The sequence below is a fragment of the Cryptococcus neoformans genome, chromosome 2 (genome assembly GCF_000149385.1).
Source record: "Cryptococcus neoformans var. neoformans B-3501A chromosome 2, whole genome shotgun sequence".
NCBI classification, from domain to species: Eukaryota; Fungi; Basidiomycota; class Tremellomycetes; order Tremellales; family Cryptococcaceae; genus Cryptococcus; species Cryptococcus deneoformans.
In genome coordinates this window covers 175,808-195,770 of record NC_009178.1, presented here as the reverse complement: position 1 = coordinate 195,770, position 19,963 = coordinate 175,808, and the positions used below count along the sequence as shown (strand labels likewise).

Genomic DNA, 19,963 nt, shown 5'->3' with positions numbered 1-19,963 from the left:
CCCACAAATACATGGACCGTCTCAAGTGTTCATCCCACATTCGCCCCTTTATCAGTTTCTCTAGACTTTTTTGTTTTGGTTTCCGTTTTTGCTTCAGTGCCCTTGTTTCTCTCCTCCAATCTGTTCCAAAGACCCAGCGTCCTCGCTGATGCCCATTAGTTCATTCCCATCTTCCACTTTGAACCTCTTTACATTTTCATTCTCTCCTTGCACATCCACCTCCGCACTCCGCTTCTGGCCAGCCACGAACCCTTCTTCAGTTGACCCTTCTTCAGGTACAGCTGTTGACGAGATCTCACCGGCCAAGATACCTGCTCTTGGTATATCTGAGATACCATGGAACTCATCCACATCTTCTCCCTCTGGTGCGATCTCATCTGTTGATTGATGGACAGGCTCAGCTAGTGGTTGTATGGCATGGGCATGCTCGATAACAGCAAGTTGATGATTCTCAGATTCGTCGTGGACGAGCTCGGTGCCATGCGATGGAAACTCGCTATGTGCTTGAAGGTGCGCGAGCGCCGCTCGCGTATCGCGTTCCTGCTGTTCATCTCCATTCAGGTCGTCATGCCCATTCCCTTGCCCTCCATGGGTGTGGTGTTCATGTCCATGCTCGTGAGCACCGACGTGGGATTGAGCCTGCGCGCGTTCGTGGTCCTCTCGGACCTTTTCGAGCTCAGCAAGGGTCTCCGGCATGACAGCACTCAGGGCTATCAAAGTCGGATCGATATCAAGATCAAGCTGGTGTTGCAAGGTATCATGCTCGTGTCCCTGGGCATGGTGGGGGTGATGTTCGCCTTGTTGGTTGAGATCATGATGTTCAATGTGATCATGAGAATCATGTTCTTGGCCTGGATGACGATGGTGGTGGTGCGCATGATGCCCTTCTTCAAGGCCCAAATGAGGGTCTAACGCTTGCGGGATGTCCACACCTGTTGAAGCTCCTACGCCTTGCGACGGATCGCCCAATGGGATTGAGAGTGAGCTGGGTCCAGCACCAGAGCTTGATGATCGAGCACCGATTGAGTTGGCGTTGGTTAAACCTGCAGCCAATGCTTCTCGGGCAGCCTTCTCGCGGCGCTCTTTGGTGGCTTTTCCTGGTCCACGCCGGCGGACGGCTTCATCCCAAGTGCAGACTTCACCGCGTTTGGCACATGTTTCACAGAGTGGTTTTCGGCCGTCACACCTGGCAAGCTGACGTTAATATGCCAAGCTATAAAGTGAGAAACAAGATAAGACTCACTTGAGCTTTCGACGTCGGCAGAAATGACAGGCTAACGCAAGCTTCTTTCCTTTACCTCCTGTACCGTTACCCCTGCCCTTGTTATCCCCGTCATCCCCATTTCCACTACCCCCACTCCCACTTCCACTCCCATCTTGGCCCATTCCACCATCACCACCACCGCCACTACCATTTCCTCCAATATCACCCGCACCACCATCACCATTCGCCCATCCTTCTCCATCCCCGGTCAAGCCATTGAGCGTAGGTACTTCGCCCCCTGTAGAATAGTAAACGCCTTGAGCCGGCATCTGGACAGATTGCTGTGTCATCGGGGCGGGTAAAACGGGCTCCTGCGCCTGTTCATAAGACGAGTCTTCAACCTTGACGTGGATTGATGATGACCATTCTGCATGAGTTTCGGCTGACTGCTGCAGGCGGTGCATGGACCCTCTAGAGGACTTGGAAGGTGGAGGAGGGTTGATGTAATTACCAATGAAGAGATTGCGCTGGGAAGGTGGCTGAGATGAACGGGCAAACTGAGGACCGCCGTACATCCCTGGAATTCCAACTGGAATAGACGCCTGCACACCGATAGCACCGTCGTAAGGGTATGGATTCGATTGTTGAGGCGGCTGGGAAGTGTAAGGTAGGTCTGGCTCCTGCTTCACCACGGTAGCCATCGCCTGTCCGTCAGATCCGACGCAATGCCTGCTGGCAAACTCTCTGTGGAAAACAGTATCGACAGCATCCATCTGGGCAAACGAGGCTGACAGCTGGAGAGGCGTCTGGGAAGCTGAAGCAGTCACCGAAGTTGTAGACTCCAAATGCTGCTCAGCAGCAATCTTTTGCTGGAGAAGCTGCTGAAAACGAGAATGCCCGCGATCGAGCTGCCCGGCTTTTTTAACCGGGGAAGCCATCGGCGCGCTTGCCTGCGGAGAACCAGGCATGTTAAAAGGCTGGGCTACGCGACCTACATCCAACATCATTAGCCCTGATACGTCCCATATGCATACAGCTACTCACCATGCGCCCAGTGACTAGAGTACCGCCCTTGCATATACATTGGCACAGGTGCCGGCGCCGGTACAACGACACTCGACGCGCTCATATCGTTCCCGAATCCCTGGTTTTGAGCTTCTACTCCACTGTGGTTGCGATACTGCTGCTGTTGAGGGTATACTTGAGCTTGTTGTTGCCAGGACTGTCCTTGATAGGTTGGAGGGGGTACCTCCATGTAATGTGTGGGTGGATGTCGACGGGACCAAACAGGTCAACAACAGAAGGGATCAATCTGCTTCCTTTCCGCGAAATCGACCGGTCGAGATTTGCTGCCTTGTGAATCTGCTCTCCACACCCGTTGCTGGCGAAAGGGGCTGGATGAAAAGATGGATGGACCGAAAAGAGGGTGGATGTGTAGATGGGAATGAAATGGATGGGAAGACACAAAGAGTGGAGTCGTTGTGTGGCACTGTTAAAATCTGCACTCCTATTGGCTGCTGGGTGTTGTTTCGACCGCGCCGCTAATATCGTATGGAAATCGAACGAACCTGTTCGTGATTTGACTAGCTATACACGTGGACGACGAGATTGATGCGATGGATGGGGTTGAGAGATGTTTCGATGGCGAAACAAGATTTTTGGATGGGCGGGAGGGGGTTTTTATGAGGTGAAAAACAGGGAAAAAATCGGCTCCCAGCGGCCAAGCCAAGTTCCACCACTGCAACAGTGTCTTTGTTCTATCGCTTCTGCTGTCTTTCGTCCTTTTCAGCGACAACCTGCTTTCAAAGATATGCATATACTCGGCACCCACTCCTCTACTGGCAAACAACATAGCTCAGTATAACATAAGCCATGAAAGTTGTGGTACTGAGAACAATACCAAATCGCAACTGACCCTTCGAACGAGATCGTTCGCTGACACTCAACTTGACTTCCCAGCACGACAGCTAATTCAAGTGTATGGCGTATACATCCTAATCGTATTCTGTGAGTGGTACTCGTGTCCCGTCCTGCAGTTGAATAAGTATCGTTTCACGTTGGTTGCGATTACTGTCATAAGCTATATATATATATATATGTATATGTACGTATGAAGCGACAGGAAAGCTTGCAAAGAAGGTGGTTGACAACCCAAGGGATACAAGGATGCTTCGAAATACTTCAGTCTTCTCGCCGTAAGTATTGCTAGCCTTTTCCTGCTTCTTTGCTTGAACCCATTCTGAGAGAAGAGGAAATGATAGAAATAGGAGTTATGGGGCATACTTGAGTTGGGTGCCATAGATAAAAAGCACGACAAGGCTGGTAAGCATCGTCTATATCATTTACAGACTGATATGATTAACTAATGCCGCTTTTATAAAAAAAGCCTATCGCAAAACTTCTGAAATCTTGCCGAGGCATCCAACGCCCACTCAAGTCCGCTCGCCCTCAAAGACTCTCATGCGGAACTTGAAGATATGAAACGAGATCATGACTACGTTCTCTCAAATCTACAGCACCACCTTTTCCCAAGGGTCTGCAAATCTGCAACTGACTATGACGACTATGCGCAGTGACTATCATATTCTTATCGGTAACAAATAATCCGTTTTGTTGTTACATCTGGCGTCGTCGCAACCATCTTTTTTCGTAGTTCACTGGCTGAAGACCAGGCCGAAATTTCTTCAAATGAGTACTGATGTGTCCGTGAAGAAAATCTCACAGGAAGTGGGATTCGATGGACAATGAGCAGGTTTGTAACAGGAAGGCTCATCTTGTTATCCGATGGAAGGATCTGCAAATGGACATGCGAATAGGGGGATGAGTTCGAGTGCGGTGGTTGCACCTATAGGCGTGGCGTGTTAAGACTATGGCTCTCTCGGGTGATTTGGGAGAGTATGAAAAATGAGGGATGAAAATGACTTGGCTTGTTCTTTTGGTTTTGTTTGTGCTTCTACTAGTTCTGAGATCTGAATATTTATATCCGTAATTCAGGCGTTCTGGCAATGCTGTTTTTGACGTATAGATAGATGGTTTCGCTAATGGTTTTTTTGAAATGATATTCGCAATACATGAGAGTTACACCTTTATTCTACTTCGATACAATTTGAACCTGGAAATACTAGAAGCACGCCATTCAAAAGGAGAAACACTATTAGAACAGATAACGAATATCGCCCACCTCACCTTTCCTCCGAACAGATCCGTGTTGAGCTAAAGCGCCCTTGTAATCTAGTGGAACCTTTCCACCACTGTCCCCTCAGTCGCAACACCTTCAAGCTTGTACAGTGGCTCAAGGCGAGCTCCTTTGCGGAAGAAAATGTACCGCTTGATAACCCAAGGGAGCCACCTTGTCGCTTGGTACTTTGCAAAGACTGGGACAGGAACAGCAAAGACGTAATCCAGTTCCTCAAGAGTTCGCTGACTAGATTAAGTAGCCAAGTGTCAGCGCCAGAGCTAAAAGACGTACGATTGAGGTTGCTACTTACGCAGTCTCAGGGGTAAAGAAAAAGATTAGGACCCAAGCGAGAAGATTGGTACCCGCGTAGAAGTAGAATGCTCCCCAAGGCTTCATCGCCACCAACATACTCGGGAATGTCAAACCAAGCACCGCTGCCCACATGTTGTTCTGTTGCACAGCCCAACTCATACCAATTTCTCGATGCGTGAGAGGCTGAGCCTCAGCAGCGTAGACAAATGGTACTGGGCCCATGCCGGGGGAGTAGAAAGCGGTGAAAAGATAGATCGCTAGAGCGAGGATAGGTACTCGAGCAGAGTTAGATTCGTCCATGAAGAACATAGATCCAGCCCAGAAAAGCATAAGAGCCATACATGGGAAGGTGGTGAGAAGAAGGTTACGTCGGCCAAAAGTGTCAATAGTCCAGATAGCAGGGAAAGCGAAGACGGTATTGACCAAGCCGAAACCAAAAGATGCCAGCAGACATTGACGGGTGTCATAGCCAGCCTCTGAGAAGATGGTGGACGAATAGAAAGCTATCAGGAAACTTATATTAGCAGAGGGTTTGGAAGCGGTAATTTCAAAAGCGACTTACACATAATGTTGATTCCACAAAGCTGTTGAGAAATCATCACAACCCAACTAGCCAAGTTTGCCCTCCTCAAACGGGGCTGGACAAATAAGTCCTTGAAGCGTGAAAAGTACGTGGTACCTTTGAAGGCCTCACGCTCTTCTTCAAGTTGACAATGGGCATAGAACTGGAATGGAATCAGTGAATGTCGATACTCATACCCGAATGAGCGGTGACGTACCATGTCTCGAGCCGCTTGGATCTCAGACTTCCTAAGCCTGCAGAAAGAAGCAAAAGCTTCCCGGTACCTCATCTTCTTCATCAACCATCGAGGAGATTCAGGTACGAACCAGACTTTGTGAATTTACATCAGCAAACGCCTTGAGTTTCTCATATATGTACTTACTCAGAGCGAGAAGGGGCACCGCAGGAACAAAGGCAGCAGCTAGCTGGACTCGCCAAGCTATACGACCGATTTGGTAGAACATTAGGTTGGAGCAGAAACCGAAAAAGATACCAAAGGCAACCCAGAGTTGGAAAGACATAACCAGAGCACCTCTGATGGACGCCGGAGCACTGAACGCGGCACGGTGAGCATCTTATACTGGTTTCGTAGCTGTTGTTGCAACTCACGTTTCTGCCGTCATGATTGGGATTGTGGTAATCTTCATACCCATACCCACACCAAGGAGTATTCGACAGATAAACAACTCCCACCAGTTCCTCGTGAAAGCTTGACAGAGTACGGGGAAGACACAGAAGAGACCGGTCACAAAAATAGTACCACGACGGCCGATGTAGTAGTTGATTGGGTCAGTGAGCATGGCAGATACAGCACCAACAGTGATAGAGGGGGCAGAGTTAACCATCCCAACTAGGACAAAGTAAGCGTGGCTCTATACAATATCTAGCATGCAGTACTTACCCAGCCATGTGTTGTCTGCAATTCCAAACTCGGTCGGGAAAGAGAGGTTTGCACCATTGGCTCCCGTACTATAGTGGGGCTCATGTCAGCCCAATAAAACGTTTCATGGAAGTTACCTACTTGTCCCATCCTTGGATAGCACTTCCGATACTGCAAACGATGACAAGGAAGTAAAGGGAGCGAGTCTGATCCCAGCGGTCTGCGAAACCAAAGCATGTCAGTCAGCGGAGAACTTTGGCTTGTTTTTTGACCATTCAGCAAAAGCGGCGAAGTCCGCTCTTCATTGTTTGGTTCTTCCCGCCCCGACGATCGAGTCAAGCACTCCATCAAACGCAGGAGGTCCTAGCTAACACTGCCAAAAGGGACTACCCAATACTCACTTGTCTTTTCCCTCCTAACCCAATGCTTGTCTTCTTCGGTAAGTTCTGGGATATCTTCAGCCTCATTAGGTCGCTGGGACAAAAGAGCTGCGCGCCTGAAAAGGTCTTGCTTGTCTTCGAAGCCATTGTCGGAGCTGAACTGATCAGCCATACTGAAGAGTTTGGTCTTTGAGAGGCCATATAGGGGGTTTTGAATTCTGAGAGAGGCCATCAGATTCTGTAATTAAGGAAAGGAAATGTACTCACTTGGCGCTGACATTGCGGTGTCTGTTACGGATGTCTTGTCCCCGACTATCCTCGACGTCGACATCTTCAAGATGATCAACTTGCTGGAACTTCTCAGGTTTATCTCCAGAGCTAGTGGGGAAAGAATGGTCACTCCCGGGGGAGGAGGGGGGGATGATAGACATGTTGCTTGCGCTAGATGAAAGAGGAGCGAGAATTAGACTGCGCGATGTTGCTGCCCTAACTTATCGGTAGATGTGGATATTTAGCTACTCTGCTTTGTGAAGAGGTCGGTTTTGTCGAGAAAGAAGACCCACCCTTCTCCTTATATGTCTGTCTCGTCCCTACAGCTCTTCATCACTCGACCGGCAGAAGACGGCCGGTGAGCGACCCGACCGACTAAGAGATGACGACGCGATTGGGGCCAAACATAGAAATAGATCGGTGAATAATTGGCCCTCTGTGATTTCAACCTGACATGGGGAACGAACTAACAATTCCTCTGCTTATGCTCTTCATACTCAATCCTCATCTCTTCCACCCAACGAGAGTCCCGTGACTGGTGAACGATCGAAAAGTCGTTGGCATTGTTCAGGCACTTTTCCCCGCCGTAGTTGTCCCAGGGCGGTTTCCGCATTCTAAATACGTCATCATCCTGTTCCTGCGCTATTTGATTCCAATGGGCGTGTTTTGAACAAGCCAGGAAGAAGTGAGATGCTCGGGTGCACAACAAGCGCCGGAAGACCAAATGGTTCCGTCGCATTCGGCAAAAGCCTAAATTGCCGAATGCGACGTTTGAAGAAAGCCCTAGCTGCTATCTCCAGTGGGGCTCCTCCTCTTCTACCCTTACTATCATGCGAGTATGAAGGCTCAGCTCGAGGCGCTGACGATTGTAGGTTCACTATCTATGTATTATTATTACACGAGCCTCTTTTTTCGTCAGGCCACGTTCAACCACGAGTCGTTCAAGGCTACATGGGGGGCATGCAGATACTACTTATTTACAGTAGTACAGTAGTAGTACACATGCATAGAAGAAGTGGTGGGTGTCTGTCTTGTCGGGCGATGCATGTCGCCTTCCATCTTAACAAGCGTTTTCGGATTCGGCCCACTGCCCGTACCTTACTGCAACTATAAGTCTGCGACGTACTACTTTGGCCAACAGTGCAGTCTGGGAGTCTAGACTCATCTAAGATCAGCGCCTCTATATCGAGGATTAATAGCCGGAGTCTCTGTCACGGCGAAATTACGGAGTAAAAGATAATCAGGCCACTGCACCGCCTGCCTGCATGTGGCTGACGTCGTCGTCCATCTGGTCGGTGAATTGTTGGTGAAATTGCGGAGGATTGAATCGCAGCTTCTTCCTGATCACCTGCAGTTTAAAAAATCCTATTAGTACAGGCTCATGGGTTTTAACCATAATAAGGCGAGCGGCGCAATGAGTTAGTGCCTGATAAACGGGAGATCACTTTTGGCCTTGTGTCCCCGTAGAATACTCGGCGAATGGCAAATATGACTAGACTTCATGGTCTGCGTGCGAATGGCCTGGGGGGCATGATATAAGAGCAAGGGCTATTGTCAGTTTGCTGTCTTCTTTCCCATCCCCCTAGTATCTAACAACAACTCTGCGGACTACAACAACGAACACTACTGCAACAAATTAAGATGATCTCACGACCTGAACTCACTCTTCTCGAGCAGCTTGAAGCTACTGGGGTCAAAATTGACACCGACTCCATGGATCCCAAGGTGGCTGCGAACTTGCCTATCAAAGCCCACGATATGACCTCCAACCAGCTTTTGACCGATGAGCAGCTCAAGAATCCCGAGAACAAGGAACTTGTGGAGAAGACGATTAGAGAACTCAAGGGCGCGAATTGGTTTGACGTCCAAACTGTTTTGGTAAGCCATTCGGATGGGCTTTGCTGAGTGTATGGGTCAAGAGCTAATTGGGGTTACAGACCGCTCGATTTGCAAAGAGAGTCATCCCTTACATCCAGGGCCGTGTCCTTGCTCAGACTACTCCGACCAAGGCTTTCGACAAGGACGCCATCATTTCCCACGCTCGTGCTTACGACAAGGCCTTCCAAGCTGAGGGTATCTCTCGGTAAGCACGAAAGAATCCAATCTGGAAACGGTTTCGAGGTAAAACTGACTTGCCATAGTGACCGATACTGCGTCAAAGTACCTGCCACTACTGCCGGTGTCCAGGCAGCGAAGATTCTCAACGAAGAGGGTATCAGGACGCTCGGTACCTCGCTCTTCTCCCTTGCCCAGGCTATCGCTTGCTCTCAAGCCAGCATGCTGTCCATTAGCCCCTACTACAACGGTAAGCAATACATTATAGCATGTAGAGGAAGGCTCTGATAATATCCATAGAGGTGCGAGCCCATGTTGATTCCTCTCTTTGGCCCGACGTGGCAGACCCCGCTACTCAGCATCCCATGTCATTCCGCGTAAGACACATTCGCGAAACTTATGATCGATTGGCCAAGGAGACTGGTAAAGTCCAGCCACTCATCAAGGGGGCCTCGTGAGTATTTTTTCCTGGATGATATGGGCTCGATTGGCAGAAGCTGACATGCTTGAGTAGGTACATCACCGCACGCGAAGTCATGGCCATGCCGGAACTTGGCGTCGAGCACGTTACTCTCCTTGTCGGCCCCATGGAAGACCTCTGTTCGACTTCTCGCTTGCCAGAATACCGTAAAGGCGGCGAGTGGCAGGTTCGTGTTCGCTCAGAGCTCGACAAACCTAATGTCAAATGGGCCACTTGGTCTGCCCCCGAGCCTTCTGTTTCGAAGAAGAGGATGGCAGAAATGGCAAAATCAGACCCATACAGCGATTTGATGCAGAAGGACTGGAAGATGGCCAGCACTGATGTAGACTATTTGGCGGATGGGGTTTTGGATAAGTATAATGAGGAGGACGAGGTTACTAAAGTTCGCTTGAGGGATGCTTTGGAGCTCTTCAAGGGTGGAGAGGCGGAGTCGAAGGTTGAGATTGAAAGGCTGCAGAAACTGTACGCTTAAGTCATGTTCATACTGCTGTGGCTCCTTCCCGTGTAACGTAGTGATGTGTATAGAAGTGTTTATGGTTGCAGGAATGAAAACTATACAAAAGAATATGTCAAAAAGATCAACTTCGCTTAAGCTGTTGCAATGATAATATACAGTGCTCATCAAGAGAACATATACAGGATGAAATACACTACTATACAATAATATCATGTAAGTCCCCTGTCCTTCTTTTCCTTGAAAAATGCCGCTACCCCTCTGGCAACTCCTCCAAAGTCTTGCGGCACCTTTACGTCTTTTCCAATCCACTTCGGAAGTTTGTTACGGATACGAGAAGTCGCGTAGCGTTTATCCACGAGTAGGATTGTAGCATAGTCATTGGCATGTCTGATGGCTCGGCCTGCAGCGAAACATGAGCCTTTGCCTGATGGGCACGAGAGTGAAATAAGGCCTCACCGATGGATTGATTGACGGCTCTCATACACAGATTCTCGTACATTTCCCTAGAGGCCCCTTGGCCAGCACCTGGGACAGTTTCGACGTATCTCATACGCTCCTGGAGTTCAACTGAGCTGACATTGGCGAACGGAAGGCCAACCATGATTACACAGCGGCCAAGATTGTCCGAAAAGTTAATACCTAAATAAATATTAGGGCCATTTGGTAACAACATAATTAGGACAAGCGGCACCTTCTGAAAGTTTACCTCCGACGACCGCAAACATAAGTGCACCTGTCTTACGAGACTTTTGACCAGAGGTAGATGTCGCATAACACTGGAAGGGTTTAGTTACCAAAAAATCAAGTCAATATCAGAAACGCTCACAGATGAGATAGCCAGAGCATAATCACGAAGAATTGTCTCAACGTCACCAGACGTTTGAGGTTCATAGAACAACTACCCGTAGAAGATCAGCACATGTTTCAGCTTGTTCAAAATTTTGCTTACCTGTTTACGCTCACCTAACCTTTGCAACAATCCCGACTTCGTCCAGAAAGCTCTCACTTTATCCAAGAAAGCGTACGATGGGAGGAAGACAACGACGCCGTCTGGTACCACACCTATCGTAGCTTGTAGGACTGCTCCCAGATCGGTTAACTGCAATTGATAAGTCAATCCCACCCAAGAACCTCTTCCGCGTATAACTCACCAAAGCCTCATCATTCCTATTACCGAACTTAAACTCAAATTCGCTTTTTCTCGGACCCACACTGACGACTTGAGTGAGAAGATTCACTTTGGGTATGACATGTGAGCAGGAAAGAGTCGAGAGGCGGTCTTTAGGTATAGAAGGGAAGAGTTGTTGCAAGAAGTCTGTTATCTGTATCCCTGTCAGCATTCTCGAGCACAGCACGAAACATGTAGACACACAGGCTCCATTGTACCTCCAGCTAAGATTACGCTCCTAGCTTCTTCGACAACTTCCTTGAACCTCTCAGAGGGATTCAGTAAGACGTATTTGATGACGACAACCGGCTCTGATTTATCCAAATCATCAATGGACAAAATAATCCTACCGTCATCCTTCGCATCTACGAGGGATAACAGGAAGGATTCTACATTGTGAAAGGCCGCTATCGATGCATGTCGAGCTGTGGCGCTTCGTGAGGTCTTGGCGTCTATGCAGCCAGATTTGAGTGACGGTTCTTGAATGCAGAGTTATAACTCACCTTTCAAAGCAGCTTGCTCCGCCACATGCTCGGAGAAACCGCTTATCTTTCTCGCGAGTCTACTCTCCTTAAGATAGGCTAGTAGCTCTATAGGATTCACCTGATCACTTCCGCCCCCAATTCTCCCCATAAGATTATTTACATCAAGAACTTCTACTTTGGGCTTTCCTACCGGTTTGCTCTCCTTCGTTTGGGATTTGGCGTCTTGAAAAAACTTATCGCAAACGCGGATTAGACCTTGGAGCAAACTCAAGATCTGCTGAATCCACAATGAGTGTATGGGTTTTAAACGTGATTTGAAGCGTTGGAGATATTGCTGGAGTTGGGACACTGCGTTGGCAAGATTTGTTGAGGTCAGAGTGGTGCAATGGATAGACAGGAGTGTGTCGATCAAATCTGTTCACCGCCGTTAGAAAAGGCGCAGCTAGGGAAAAAAGCGTCCTTACTATGGGCTTCGTCAATAACCACTACTTGGTTCTTGAGCTTTATACCCAGGGCTTCACGAGAATTCTTCTGAAGAAGCAAATTATATGGTAGAGTAACAATCTAGGACTATGTTAGCTGGACATGGCTTAAAGATACTTGTATACATACCTGGCTCTGCTTTACAGCCTTACGGGTAGCATAATACGGGCAGACACAAGATTTCTTCCCCATCGTCACAATATCTTCAATGTCTTTTACGGACGCCTGCAATCGGTCATCAGTATTTCCATTTCTAGGATGAATTTAAAACTGACTAAGATCGTGTCTCGTGCGTCAAGCATCGTTATTTCGTCTGCTTTTGCTGGTAAGAATTCACATCTTGCTTTACCTGTCAAGAGTTGTATACTTTCAGCTGTACGTCTTGATAAGACTTGTCAGACTTACCCGACTTTTGCATATCCAAACATGCTTCGTTCATCCTTTCATCACCGCCATTTCTAGCCAATGCCCGAACCTTTTCGTTTATACACAACTGTTTACGACTTCCTAAGGGGACTAAGCTGACACCATGTGACGGTGCTTCAGCTGAAGAAGATTCCGGTACAGAATCATAGCTGGCAAATGATGTTTTGAGAAGTTCGGAAGTCAATTGACGGAGTTGTGTATGAGTACGTGAAGTGTAGTATACCTAAGGCCTGGTCAGCCATGTTCATAATGCATCATAATAGCGCACAGACGAACCTTGGGCGCGTCTTCCTCATCTTCATCCGCTTCTTTACGTGTGGTCCCTGAAGGTTCGAATCTGGAAATGGCTTAGTCACCGCTACTGCCATTCAATCACTCACTTGCTCATCAGCTCGCGCACCTCTCTCGACAAATAAGGCCCTTCTTCATTATCTTCCTCCTTATCCTCGGGCAAGAAATCATCTTCTTTAGTTTCCCCGGTCTTTGCTTTTCCCACACCCTCAGCTCCTGTCTTGACTCTCTTCCCACCTCCTAGCCCATGTCTAAACGCTCCTACACCACCTTCCCTTCTCATCTGCTTCTCTTTTTTTCTTGCTTTTTCAAGTCTCTCTTCCCTCTCCAGCTGTACAGCCCTGAGCTCATTCATCTTTGCCTTGATTGCATGTTCAATGACCCATGGTGGGTCATCGGGATCGTCAGCTGAAAATTGTTCTCGAAGAGAGACTTCGGCGGCAGTGTCGAGTCTTGCTTGATGCTGGGATAGCCAAGTGAGGGTTGACGTCAAAAGGGATAGCGATTTACCCGTTCCTGTGGGTGACTCGACCTGTCCAATCTATTTAGAGAGTTAATCACAAAGAATGAAATGGAGGCTTACAATTGCTATCTTGCCATCTTCGATGGCCCTAAAGACGACGCGCATTAAGTCTAGCTGGATGTCATAAGGCTTAGGATAGGGGAAGGGAAATGTCTCTGGTGTAGGGAGACAAGGAGTCGCGGGTTCTGCTGGTCGGTTTGTCATTATGGAATCATGTTCACTATAACTGTGTCAAAAAAATTGATGTGAAAGGCAAATCGCCGTCACAACGAACAAGTTAATGTCACACACAAACGCGTCGACGCGCCCAGTTTACGCGTCTGTTCAACCAGTGAATGGAAAATGAATGCAAAAGTTATGCCCAATCATATATAAGTCAACGAGACAGGTAGGACATCTCACATCGCACGGTGTACATAAAATACTAGTGGTGTTACAGAAAATCTATACAATGAGGACAAAATCGGAGCAGGAAATATCGAGAAGAAGGGAACACCATATAAACATTTCAAATGAAAGATCTAGCCCGTACCGTTACCAATCAGCCATATCTCTACTAAAGAACAGCTAAACATTAAAGCCTCGTCGAGCGTATTTTAATAGATTGCGGAACCTTCAATCCCTCACTTTCCGTTGCAATCTCGCACCAGTCGACGCTGGTGTCGGCGTACTGGATCTGAACTCCACATCCTCGTTCACGATTTGGGTACCCTTCGGGGTCGAAGGAAAACCCTGGCTGAGAGGGGATGAGTGGCATGTGTAAGGGGAGGAGAGGCTGGAGGTACGGTGATGGATCGCTGGACGGGGAAGCTGGATTGGGAAGTATGCTAGCGTTGGGGGCTGAGTTTGCGCTTGAGCTTGCTCGCACTCGGAAGGAGGATGGTGAAGAGGTGAACAGCGCATGAAGTCTGCCGGTAAAGCAGAAGTCGAGGCTTGTGTGTTGAGATGTGGTCTCGCGTGCTGTTAGTGACAGTCAGCTTGATGTCAAAACAATAATGATTTTGAGATGAACAAATAGACTCACATAGGGCAAGACAGTAGGCGATACGACGTTTAGCGACCAAGGCTCCCATTCGCCATCTCCATCTCTCAGCTCTTTGATTCTACCAGCATAATGCTCAGTAGAAGGCAAAGGCTTGTGATGCGCAAAAGGTGATGTGAGATGAGTGTTGGACGAGGATGGCTCACTGTTGGAGCGCGGCCGACCCTGGAATGTGCGAGGTAAAGCACGATGGTGCTGTACAGGAGACCTTCGATGCTCATCTGAGGATTCATTGGAAGATGAAGTAGGGGGTTCTGAAGGCGACCGAGGCGCATGTGCATGGTGACGCTGACGGTGGTGATGCTGACTGATGGAATATGGCTCGACGTGAGGTCGGCGGTGCACGTGGTGAATGGAATTGTGGTGTTCTTCCGACTTGCGACTGGATTTGAGGAGTTCCTCAAACGGTGATGAAGCTATGGAAGACTTCTTTGGTAAAGGTATCGCATCAAGGCGTGGCGAGGTCTTAAGTCCCAATCCGTAGACCATAGTGAGGCGTTGTGTAATGTGTATAAATAAATGTTCAGTGTTAATTATTAGCTGATGTTGTTAAGGCTCTGTGCTTGGGAACCAATAGTGGAATCCATTCTGCCAAGTGAGCACTTCTTATACCTTTCATACACTTGACGATCACCATAGTCGGGGCCTCTCGCGACGGTCACTTAGGTACTCACGGCAAGCCTCTGTCATCACTCGGAAGCCCATGAAAAGTCCTTCGGCTGCACGTGATATAGCTTCTGCCTGCGAAAGACGAGAAGAAACGAGACTGGCCAAAAAGAAATACCAAATAGCCTAGCCGAAAGTAGGGGAGAATACAAATATTTGCTGTCGGGATGTCTCGTCAACTCTCGGAGCTTTCCATTTGTTGCAAGTCGCCGAAGGCCAAGGATCCGCGTCTTCCCGGTTTGCGTGGTTCTTCGTCCTATCTCCACGGGTGCCAAGTCAAAATTCAGGATTCTTCGATAGAGTATGTATGGGTTGAGGGCGTGGCAGCTAACAGCATGACGTTGAGTTATGATTAATAAGGCCGACGTTGCAGTGAAGATGAGCTCAAGACACGACACCAACAGGTCGTTGAATCCTTAATCATCATGGTTTCACAGTTTCGTATGTCGTTCACCGGCTAACTATAATCCGGATACGTTCTACTTCGCTGCATGTCTGACGGGATGTAGAAAAGATTCCTGAATCTGCCCTTGCATAATAAGCACCTCCCATTGAAAGAAAGCAGCATTCTCATCATCTCTCAGCCTGCATCCTCGGGCGATCTCGCGACGTGCCTCCACTTGCCACAGGCAAACGCCGAAAAATACCGTAAGAGCAGGCGGCGATGGCCGTACGCAGGGCACCGGTCGACCGCGTCCACGCACCTCGTCATCTTCCTTCCCATTCCTTCTCCTTCTCTTTCCTTCCTTCTTCCTTCTTCACCCACAGCTTCAAAGCCAGAGACAGTACAAACGTCTGCTCACCCAACGCCAACCCACGCCACAAGCAAACCCCGTGTTCTGCCATACCCAAAAGCGACCTGGATCGAGAGTTAGCAACTTGCATATTCTCAACACATCGCCGATCATGTCTGCTCCTACTGAGAACGTGTCGACCAACGGGGTTGCTCCCGAGACCCAGCAGCCTGCTGCTGACTCCCAGACTCCTTCTGCTCCTGCTGAACCCAACGCCAAGGTAGGCTATCTAGTAGAAGCAGGAGAAATAGGCAAGGGCCGATGCTCCGTGCGCAGAAGGATTTCGAGCAAATGGCTGACTATACTTTTAGGTTTATTTTGGCAAGATCGCTCGAGGCGTATGTTTTTCCCTTCATTGTTCTTCAATTCCATAATGTCCATATCGTGTTGACTTTCGTATAGACGAGCGAAGACCAGCTCCGAGAGTTTGTTGAGTCTGCTGGCGAGGTGTAAGCTACCTTTATGAACGCGCTTCCTTTGACTGACTTGATCCCTTTAGTTCCATCCTTTCAATCCACGAAAAGACTACCTACCGTGGCTATGCTTTCTTTGCCTTCGCCACCTACAAGGACATCGAGAGCGCGAAGAAGGCTGTCGAGCTTAACGGCAAGGGTGAGCTCTTCTCATCAGACGCTATCGTGTTTAGCTTCTGATTTATGTACATTAGAACTCAATGGCCGGCCTGTGATTGTCGAATACGGCAAGTCTGAAGAGGAGGCTGCTGCCGACCGTGAAGCTAGGATTGAGAAGCGCAAGGAGGCCAGAAAGGCGAGGGATGCCAAGAAGAAGGCTGAAACTGCTGTTGCTAGTGCCACCGAGGGTGAGGCCCAGGCTGCTGAGGGTCAACAGGAGGGTGAGGCCAAGGAGGTGGCTCCTAAAGCCAAGAAGTCTAGGGCCAGGGTATGTTTAAATCTTCTAGTGGCATTTTCGATATGCTTGTTGACGATGCCATGTAGAAGCCCAAGCGACGTCAGCCCGGAGAGGGTGATGACGAAGCTCACGAGGACGAGGAAGATGCCTCCAAGGCTAGGATTGATGCGGAGGGTAGTGACGAGGCTGGTGAGGCTTCTCAGGAGAACAAGGCTGCCAAGCCCAGGCAACCCAGGAAGCCCCGAGTGAAGAAGCTGCAGATATCCGAAGAGGACTCCGAGGTACGTGCTCTTCATCGCAAGAAGCCGCGGGACAGAAGACTAACATGAGACATAGGCCACCATCTTTGTTGCCAATCTCCCCTTCTCTGTCGATGACGCCGCTCTTACCTCCATTTTCAACAACCTTTCCATTCAGGTCAAGAAGGCCAAGGTCGCCGTCAGGACCTTCAGGCGAGGCAATGACAGGAGAGTCTCTTCCAAGGGCTTCGGTTTCGTTGACCTTGAGGACCCTAGCCAGCGAGAGGAGGCTGTCCAGAAGGTTGATGGTACTTTGGTCGAGGGTAGAAACATTACTGCCAAGGTCGCCAAGGTAATGAAGCCCATTGAGCAAGAAGCTGCTGCTGCCACTGAGGAGAGCCAGCCTGACGCTCTCACTGCTGAGAACATTGAAAAGGTAGATGCCTCCGGGTGAGCGGGAAAGTAGGCTCCCATCAATCTGTGTCGAAACTGACGTTCCTATCTTTCACAGGCCTAGTGGCGGTTGGTAAACGATATCGTTGTCGCTTCCTTTCTCCACGATTGCACCTAAACATTCTTCTTTGTATCATCACCTCAAATAACGTTCCAATATGCCCGTAATATGGCTTCCTCAGATCTCAAAAAAGAGAAGAAAGTAAGAAGATACGTTGCCAAGGATGAAGGGTATAAATGCATATACTTCCCCCTTGTACTTCGCAACATTTGCTGCACTTTCTCACATACATCTAGGCTAATCTAATTCACATTGAGATAACTTCTTTTACGAACCTCCAGTCTTTTCGTGTTGTTGCTCCCCTTTGTACAACTTGAAGTGTAAAGGCAATCGCGAGCCCTTGCTCCGCAAAGTATTGGCCACAAATGGTCGGTTACTCATCCTAAAAAGAAAATCAGTCATCTTCTCCTTATATCTCGATCTGGGAAGAAAAATTACTGACATGTTCCATCTGAAAATATGCTGCCCTTCCATCAACTCAATTTCAAACTCCCGCAGTAAAGTAAAGATGACCGTCTTGATCTCCATCACCGCCAGCTTGTATCCTATGCATCTCCTCGGGCCATCGATGAAAGTCATAAAATTTGGCCAGATGCCTGGACCTTCTGGGACGTAGTTTGGTACGGCATCTCGTCTGGCCGAGGATGTCGCAGCAGGATTGGAAGCCAAGGTCGGTCGGCCGCTAAAGGCAGAAGGTTGTGTGGTTGAAAGGAAACGGGAGGGATTAAATTCTTTGGCGGTCGGACCCCAGATGTGTTCGGAAGTATGCAGATGTTCAATCGGAACATGGACCTATTAGTAATTTGGAGATTTAGTAACTGAACCTTTCAAGAATGAAACAAGGATTGAATAAAGAACAGGAAGGAACCAACAAGCTGTCCTTTTCTGATATGTATATCCGTCACAACCTTTCCATTTGTCAAAATGACCGGCTCCGCCAGAGGAATAATATCATCCTTCTGAGCCTGCCTGACAGTTCCTGGAAGAGAAGGATTGATCCTCATAATTTCCTTTACGACAGCATCGAGATAGGGAAGCTCGTCAATCTGATTGAATGGGAGGTTATCACCGCACTCGAGGATCTCTGCGCGAAGGCGAGATTGGATATCTGGATGACGGGCGAGGTCGCATAGGCCGAAAGAGATAGTGCCACTGATTATCAATCTCCGAGTGTTAGTCGTATTTCGTAACGCAGGTTATATGGCCTACTCACGCAGTAGTCTCAGACCCAGCGAACATAAATGTAGACAGCTGACCGGAAATTTCATGGTCTCGAAGCTTGTCTGCGGGGCTAATCTTTCGAGTCATATTGTGACGGACTACGAAGTGTTTCAGTCAGTCCAGCTAATGAAATTCAATAAGAGGATACTTACGCATAAGGGTCAATAAGTCTCCCCTATCGGGAACATCGCCTTTCTTGCTGTCTATGGTCAAAAGTTCTTGCTGGCGTTCAATCATTTTTTCCTTTGCAAACTTCTCTAGAGAACCCATGGCGTCGTTCACTCTTTTAGTGTTCTCACTTGGCTACCATACCCATTAGCATTTGCACTTGAAACGTACCAATGGAAAGATATTATTCACCCATATCTTATCGATCAAGGGCCATGCCAAACTCAGCAGCATCCGGAAGCCCGTCGTGCCTGGACAGAGAAGCTGCATTCGCTCATATTTGTGGAACAGCTTTCCCCCGGAGCCTTCCCAATCGCCGATAGAATCAAACTGATGGTCAACGCCAATGGACCCAATGAGATCGAAAGTACATCGCGAAGCAGTAGAGTAGACGTCGACTTCGCGGCTGCCGGGAGGGAGAGTACGGTTAACTGGAGAATAAGGGTTGCTGGCGGTCGGGTTGGTGCAAAGGTTAAGAAGGATATCTCGTAGCTACGATGTCTGATCAGTACCTTTGAAATAACCAGCATAGCCAATAGCTTACTTGATTAGATTTATCTTGTACAACCTGGCCCATTGACTTCAGTCCCCCCATGGAAAACAGCTTCTGCGACACCTTCCTCTGCGCTTTATGTCTCTCACCTTCGGCAACGATGAGGCCTTCCTTCATGTATCGTCGGACAAGGCCTCGAAGCAGATCAGACTTGGTATAGATGTTGGTATGCTGGAGTACATGGCTGAGAGCACGAGGGTCGACAGTGAAGATACGATGGTGCACGCCAAATGGACCACGGACCATGAATGTTGAACCGTAGGTTTTGATCCACTGATTAACTTCAGTACCTTGTAGGCTGATATGGTATCGCGTAAGCTGGGAGCGTTATGAATGACCAAGATCGTCGTACTCACTTCATGATCTCCGCTATATGGCCTTGGGAACTGGTCCCCCCTGGTGGGCATGGCACATTCTTTAGTGGCGATGTGAAGGGCTTGTACACAAACACACGGAACAACCAAACAACCAATACGACTAACGCTAATGGAATAATCTCTATTGTTCTAGGAGACTGAAATGATAGTTGCTTCAGCATCGTCGAGAGCGTTAATGGTGTACCGAGTGGACCGATGATTGAAACGTAATGGGACCGCTGAATGTCCTATGACCTAATGACGATCGTTCTACTATGTGTCTTCAGCTATTCAGTGCTTGGAGTTGGTTCGCCAACCAAAAGATCCGGCTTCCAACGAAGTTAAGTATCCAAAGAAGGTAAGTATCCAACAAAGGACTCATGCT

At 48.5% G+C, this 19,963-nt stretch overlaps 7 protein-coding genes across 7 annotated transcripts; 2 read left to right on the top strand and 5 right to left on the bottom strand.

Annotated features, from left to right (window-relative positions):
* Positions 1 to 93: 93 nt before the first annotated feature.
* Positions 94 to 2,459, bottom strand: CNBB0680 (hypothetical protein; the record flags this gene model as incomplete). The annotated part of the gene is made up of 3 exons (XM_772401.1): positions 94 to 1,186; positions 1,244 to 2,195; positions 2,249 to 2,459. The coding sequence occupies 3 exons, from the start codon at positions 2,457 to 2,459 to the stop codon at positions 94 to 96; spliced, it is 2,256 nt and encodes a 751-aa protein (XP_777494.1).
* Positions 2,460 to 4,435: 1,976 nt separating this feature from the next.
* Positions 4,436 to 6,947, bottom strand: CNBB0670 (hypothetical protein; the record flags this gene model as incomplete). Its single annotated transcript, XM_772400.1, has 10 exons — positions 4,436 to 4,628; positions 4,693 to 5,197; positions 5,257 to 5,419; positions 5,474 to 5,586; positions 5,639 to 5,808; positions 5,866 to 6,106; positions 6,158 to 6,225; positions 6,278 to 6,356; positions 6,538 to 6,734; positions 6,784 to 6,947. 10 exons carry the CDS (start codon positions 6,945 to 6,947, stop codon positions 4,436 to 4,438), a joined length of 1,893 nt encoding a protein of 630 aa, XP_777493.1.
* A 1,480-nt stretch (positions 6,948 to 8,427) lies between these two features.
* On the top strand, positions 8,428 to 9,794 carry CNBB0660 (hypothetical protein; the record flags this gene model as incomplete). The annotated part of the gene is made up of 5 exons (XM_772399.1): positions 8,428 to 8,664; positions 8,724 to 8,869; positions 8,928 to 9,091; positions 9,142 to 9,295; positions 9,356 to 9,794. The coding sequence occupies 5 exons, from the start codon at positions 8,428 to 8,430 to the stop codon at positions 9,792 to 9,794; spliced, it is 1,140 nt and encodes a 379-aa protein (XP_777492.1).
* A 194-nt stretch (positions 9,795 to 9,988) lies between these two features.
* CNBB0650 (hypothetical protein) lies at positions 9,989 to 13,359 on the bottom strand (the record flags this gene model as incomplete). Its single annotated transcript, XM_772398.1, has 15 exons — positions 9,989 to 10,179; positions 10,236 to 10,418; positions 10,486 to 10,555; positions 10,606 to 10,677; positions 10,729 to 10,878; positions 10,931 to 11,101; positions 11,152 to 11,399; positions 11,451 to 11,846; positions 11,897 to 11,996; positions 12,045 to 12,140; positions 12,191 to 12,264; positions 12,321 to 12,564; positions 12,618 to 12,678; positions 12,722 to 13,173; positions 13,216 to 13,359. The coding sequence occupies 15 exons, from the start codon at positions 13,357 to 13,359 to the stop codon at positions 9,989 to 9,991; spliced, it is 2,652 nt and encodes an 883-aa protein (XP_777491.1).
* Positions 13,360 to 13,770: 411 nt separating this feature from the next.
* CNBB0640 (hypothetical protein) lies at positions 13,771 to 14,686 on the bottom strand (the record flags this gene model as incomplete). Its single annotated transcript, XM_772397.1, has 2 exons — positions 13,771 to 14,115; positions 14,180 to 14,686. The coding sequence occupies 2 exons, from the start codon at positions 14,684 to 14,686 to the stop codon at positions 13,771 to 13,773; spliced, it is 852 nt and encodes a 283-aa protein (XP_777490.1).
* Positions 14,687 to 15,769: 1,083 nt separating this feature from the next.
* CNBB0630 (hypothetical protein) lies at positions 15,770 to 17,296 on the top strand (the record flags this gene model as incomplete). The annotated part of the gene is made up of 8 exons (XM_772396.1): positions 15,770 to 15,877; positions 15,969 to 15,995; positions 16,060 to 16,106; positions 16,157 to 16,269; positions 16,325 to 16,557; positions 16,614 to 16,808; positions 16,864 to 17,216; positions 17,278 to 17,296. The coding sequence occupies 8 exons, from the start codon at positions 15,770 to 15,772 to the stop codon at positions 17,294 to 17,296; spliced, it is 1,095 nt and encodes a 364-aa protein (XP_777489.1).
* An 811-nt stretch (positions 17,297 to 18,107) lies between these two features.
* CNBB0620 (hypothetical protein) lies at positions 18,108 to 19,760 on the bottom strand (the record flags this gene model as incomplete). The annotated part of the gene is made up of 6 exons (XM_772395.1): positions 18,108 to 18,432; positions 18,494 to 18,599; positions 18,654 to 18,804; positions 18,841 to 19,161; positions 19,214 to 19,520; positions 19,579 to 19,760. The coding sequence occupies 6 exons, from the start codon at positions 19,758 to 19,760 to the stop codon at positions 18,108 to 18,110; spliced, it is 1,392 nt and encodes a 463-aa protein (XP_777488.1).
* Between the last annotated feature and the right edge of the window lie 203 nt (positions 19,761 to 19,963).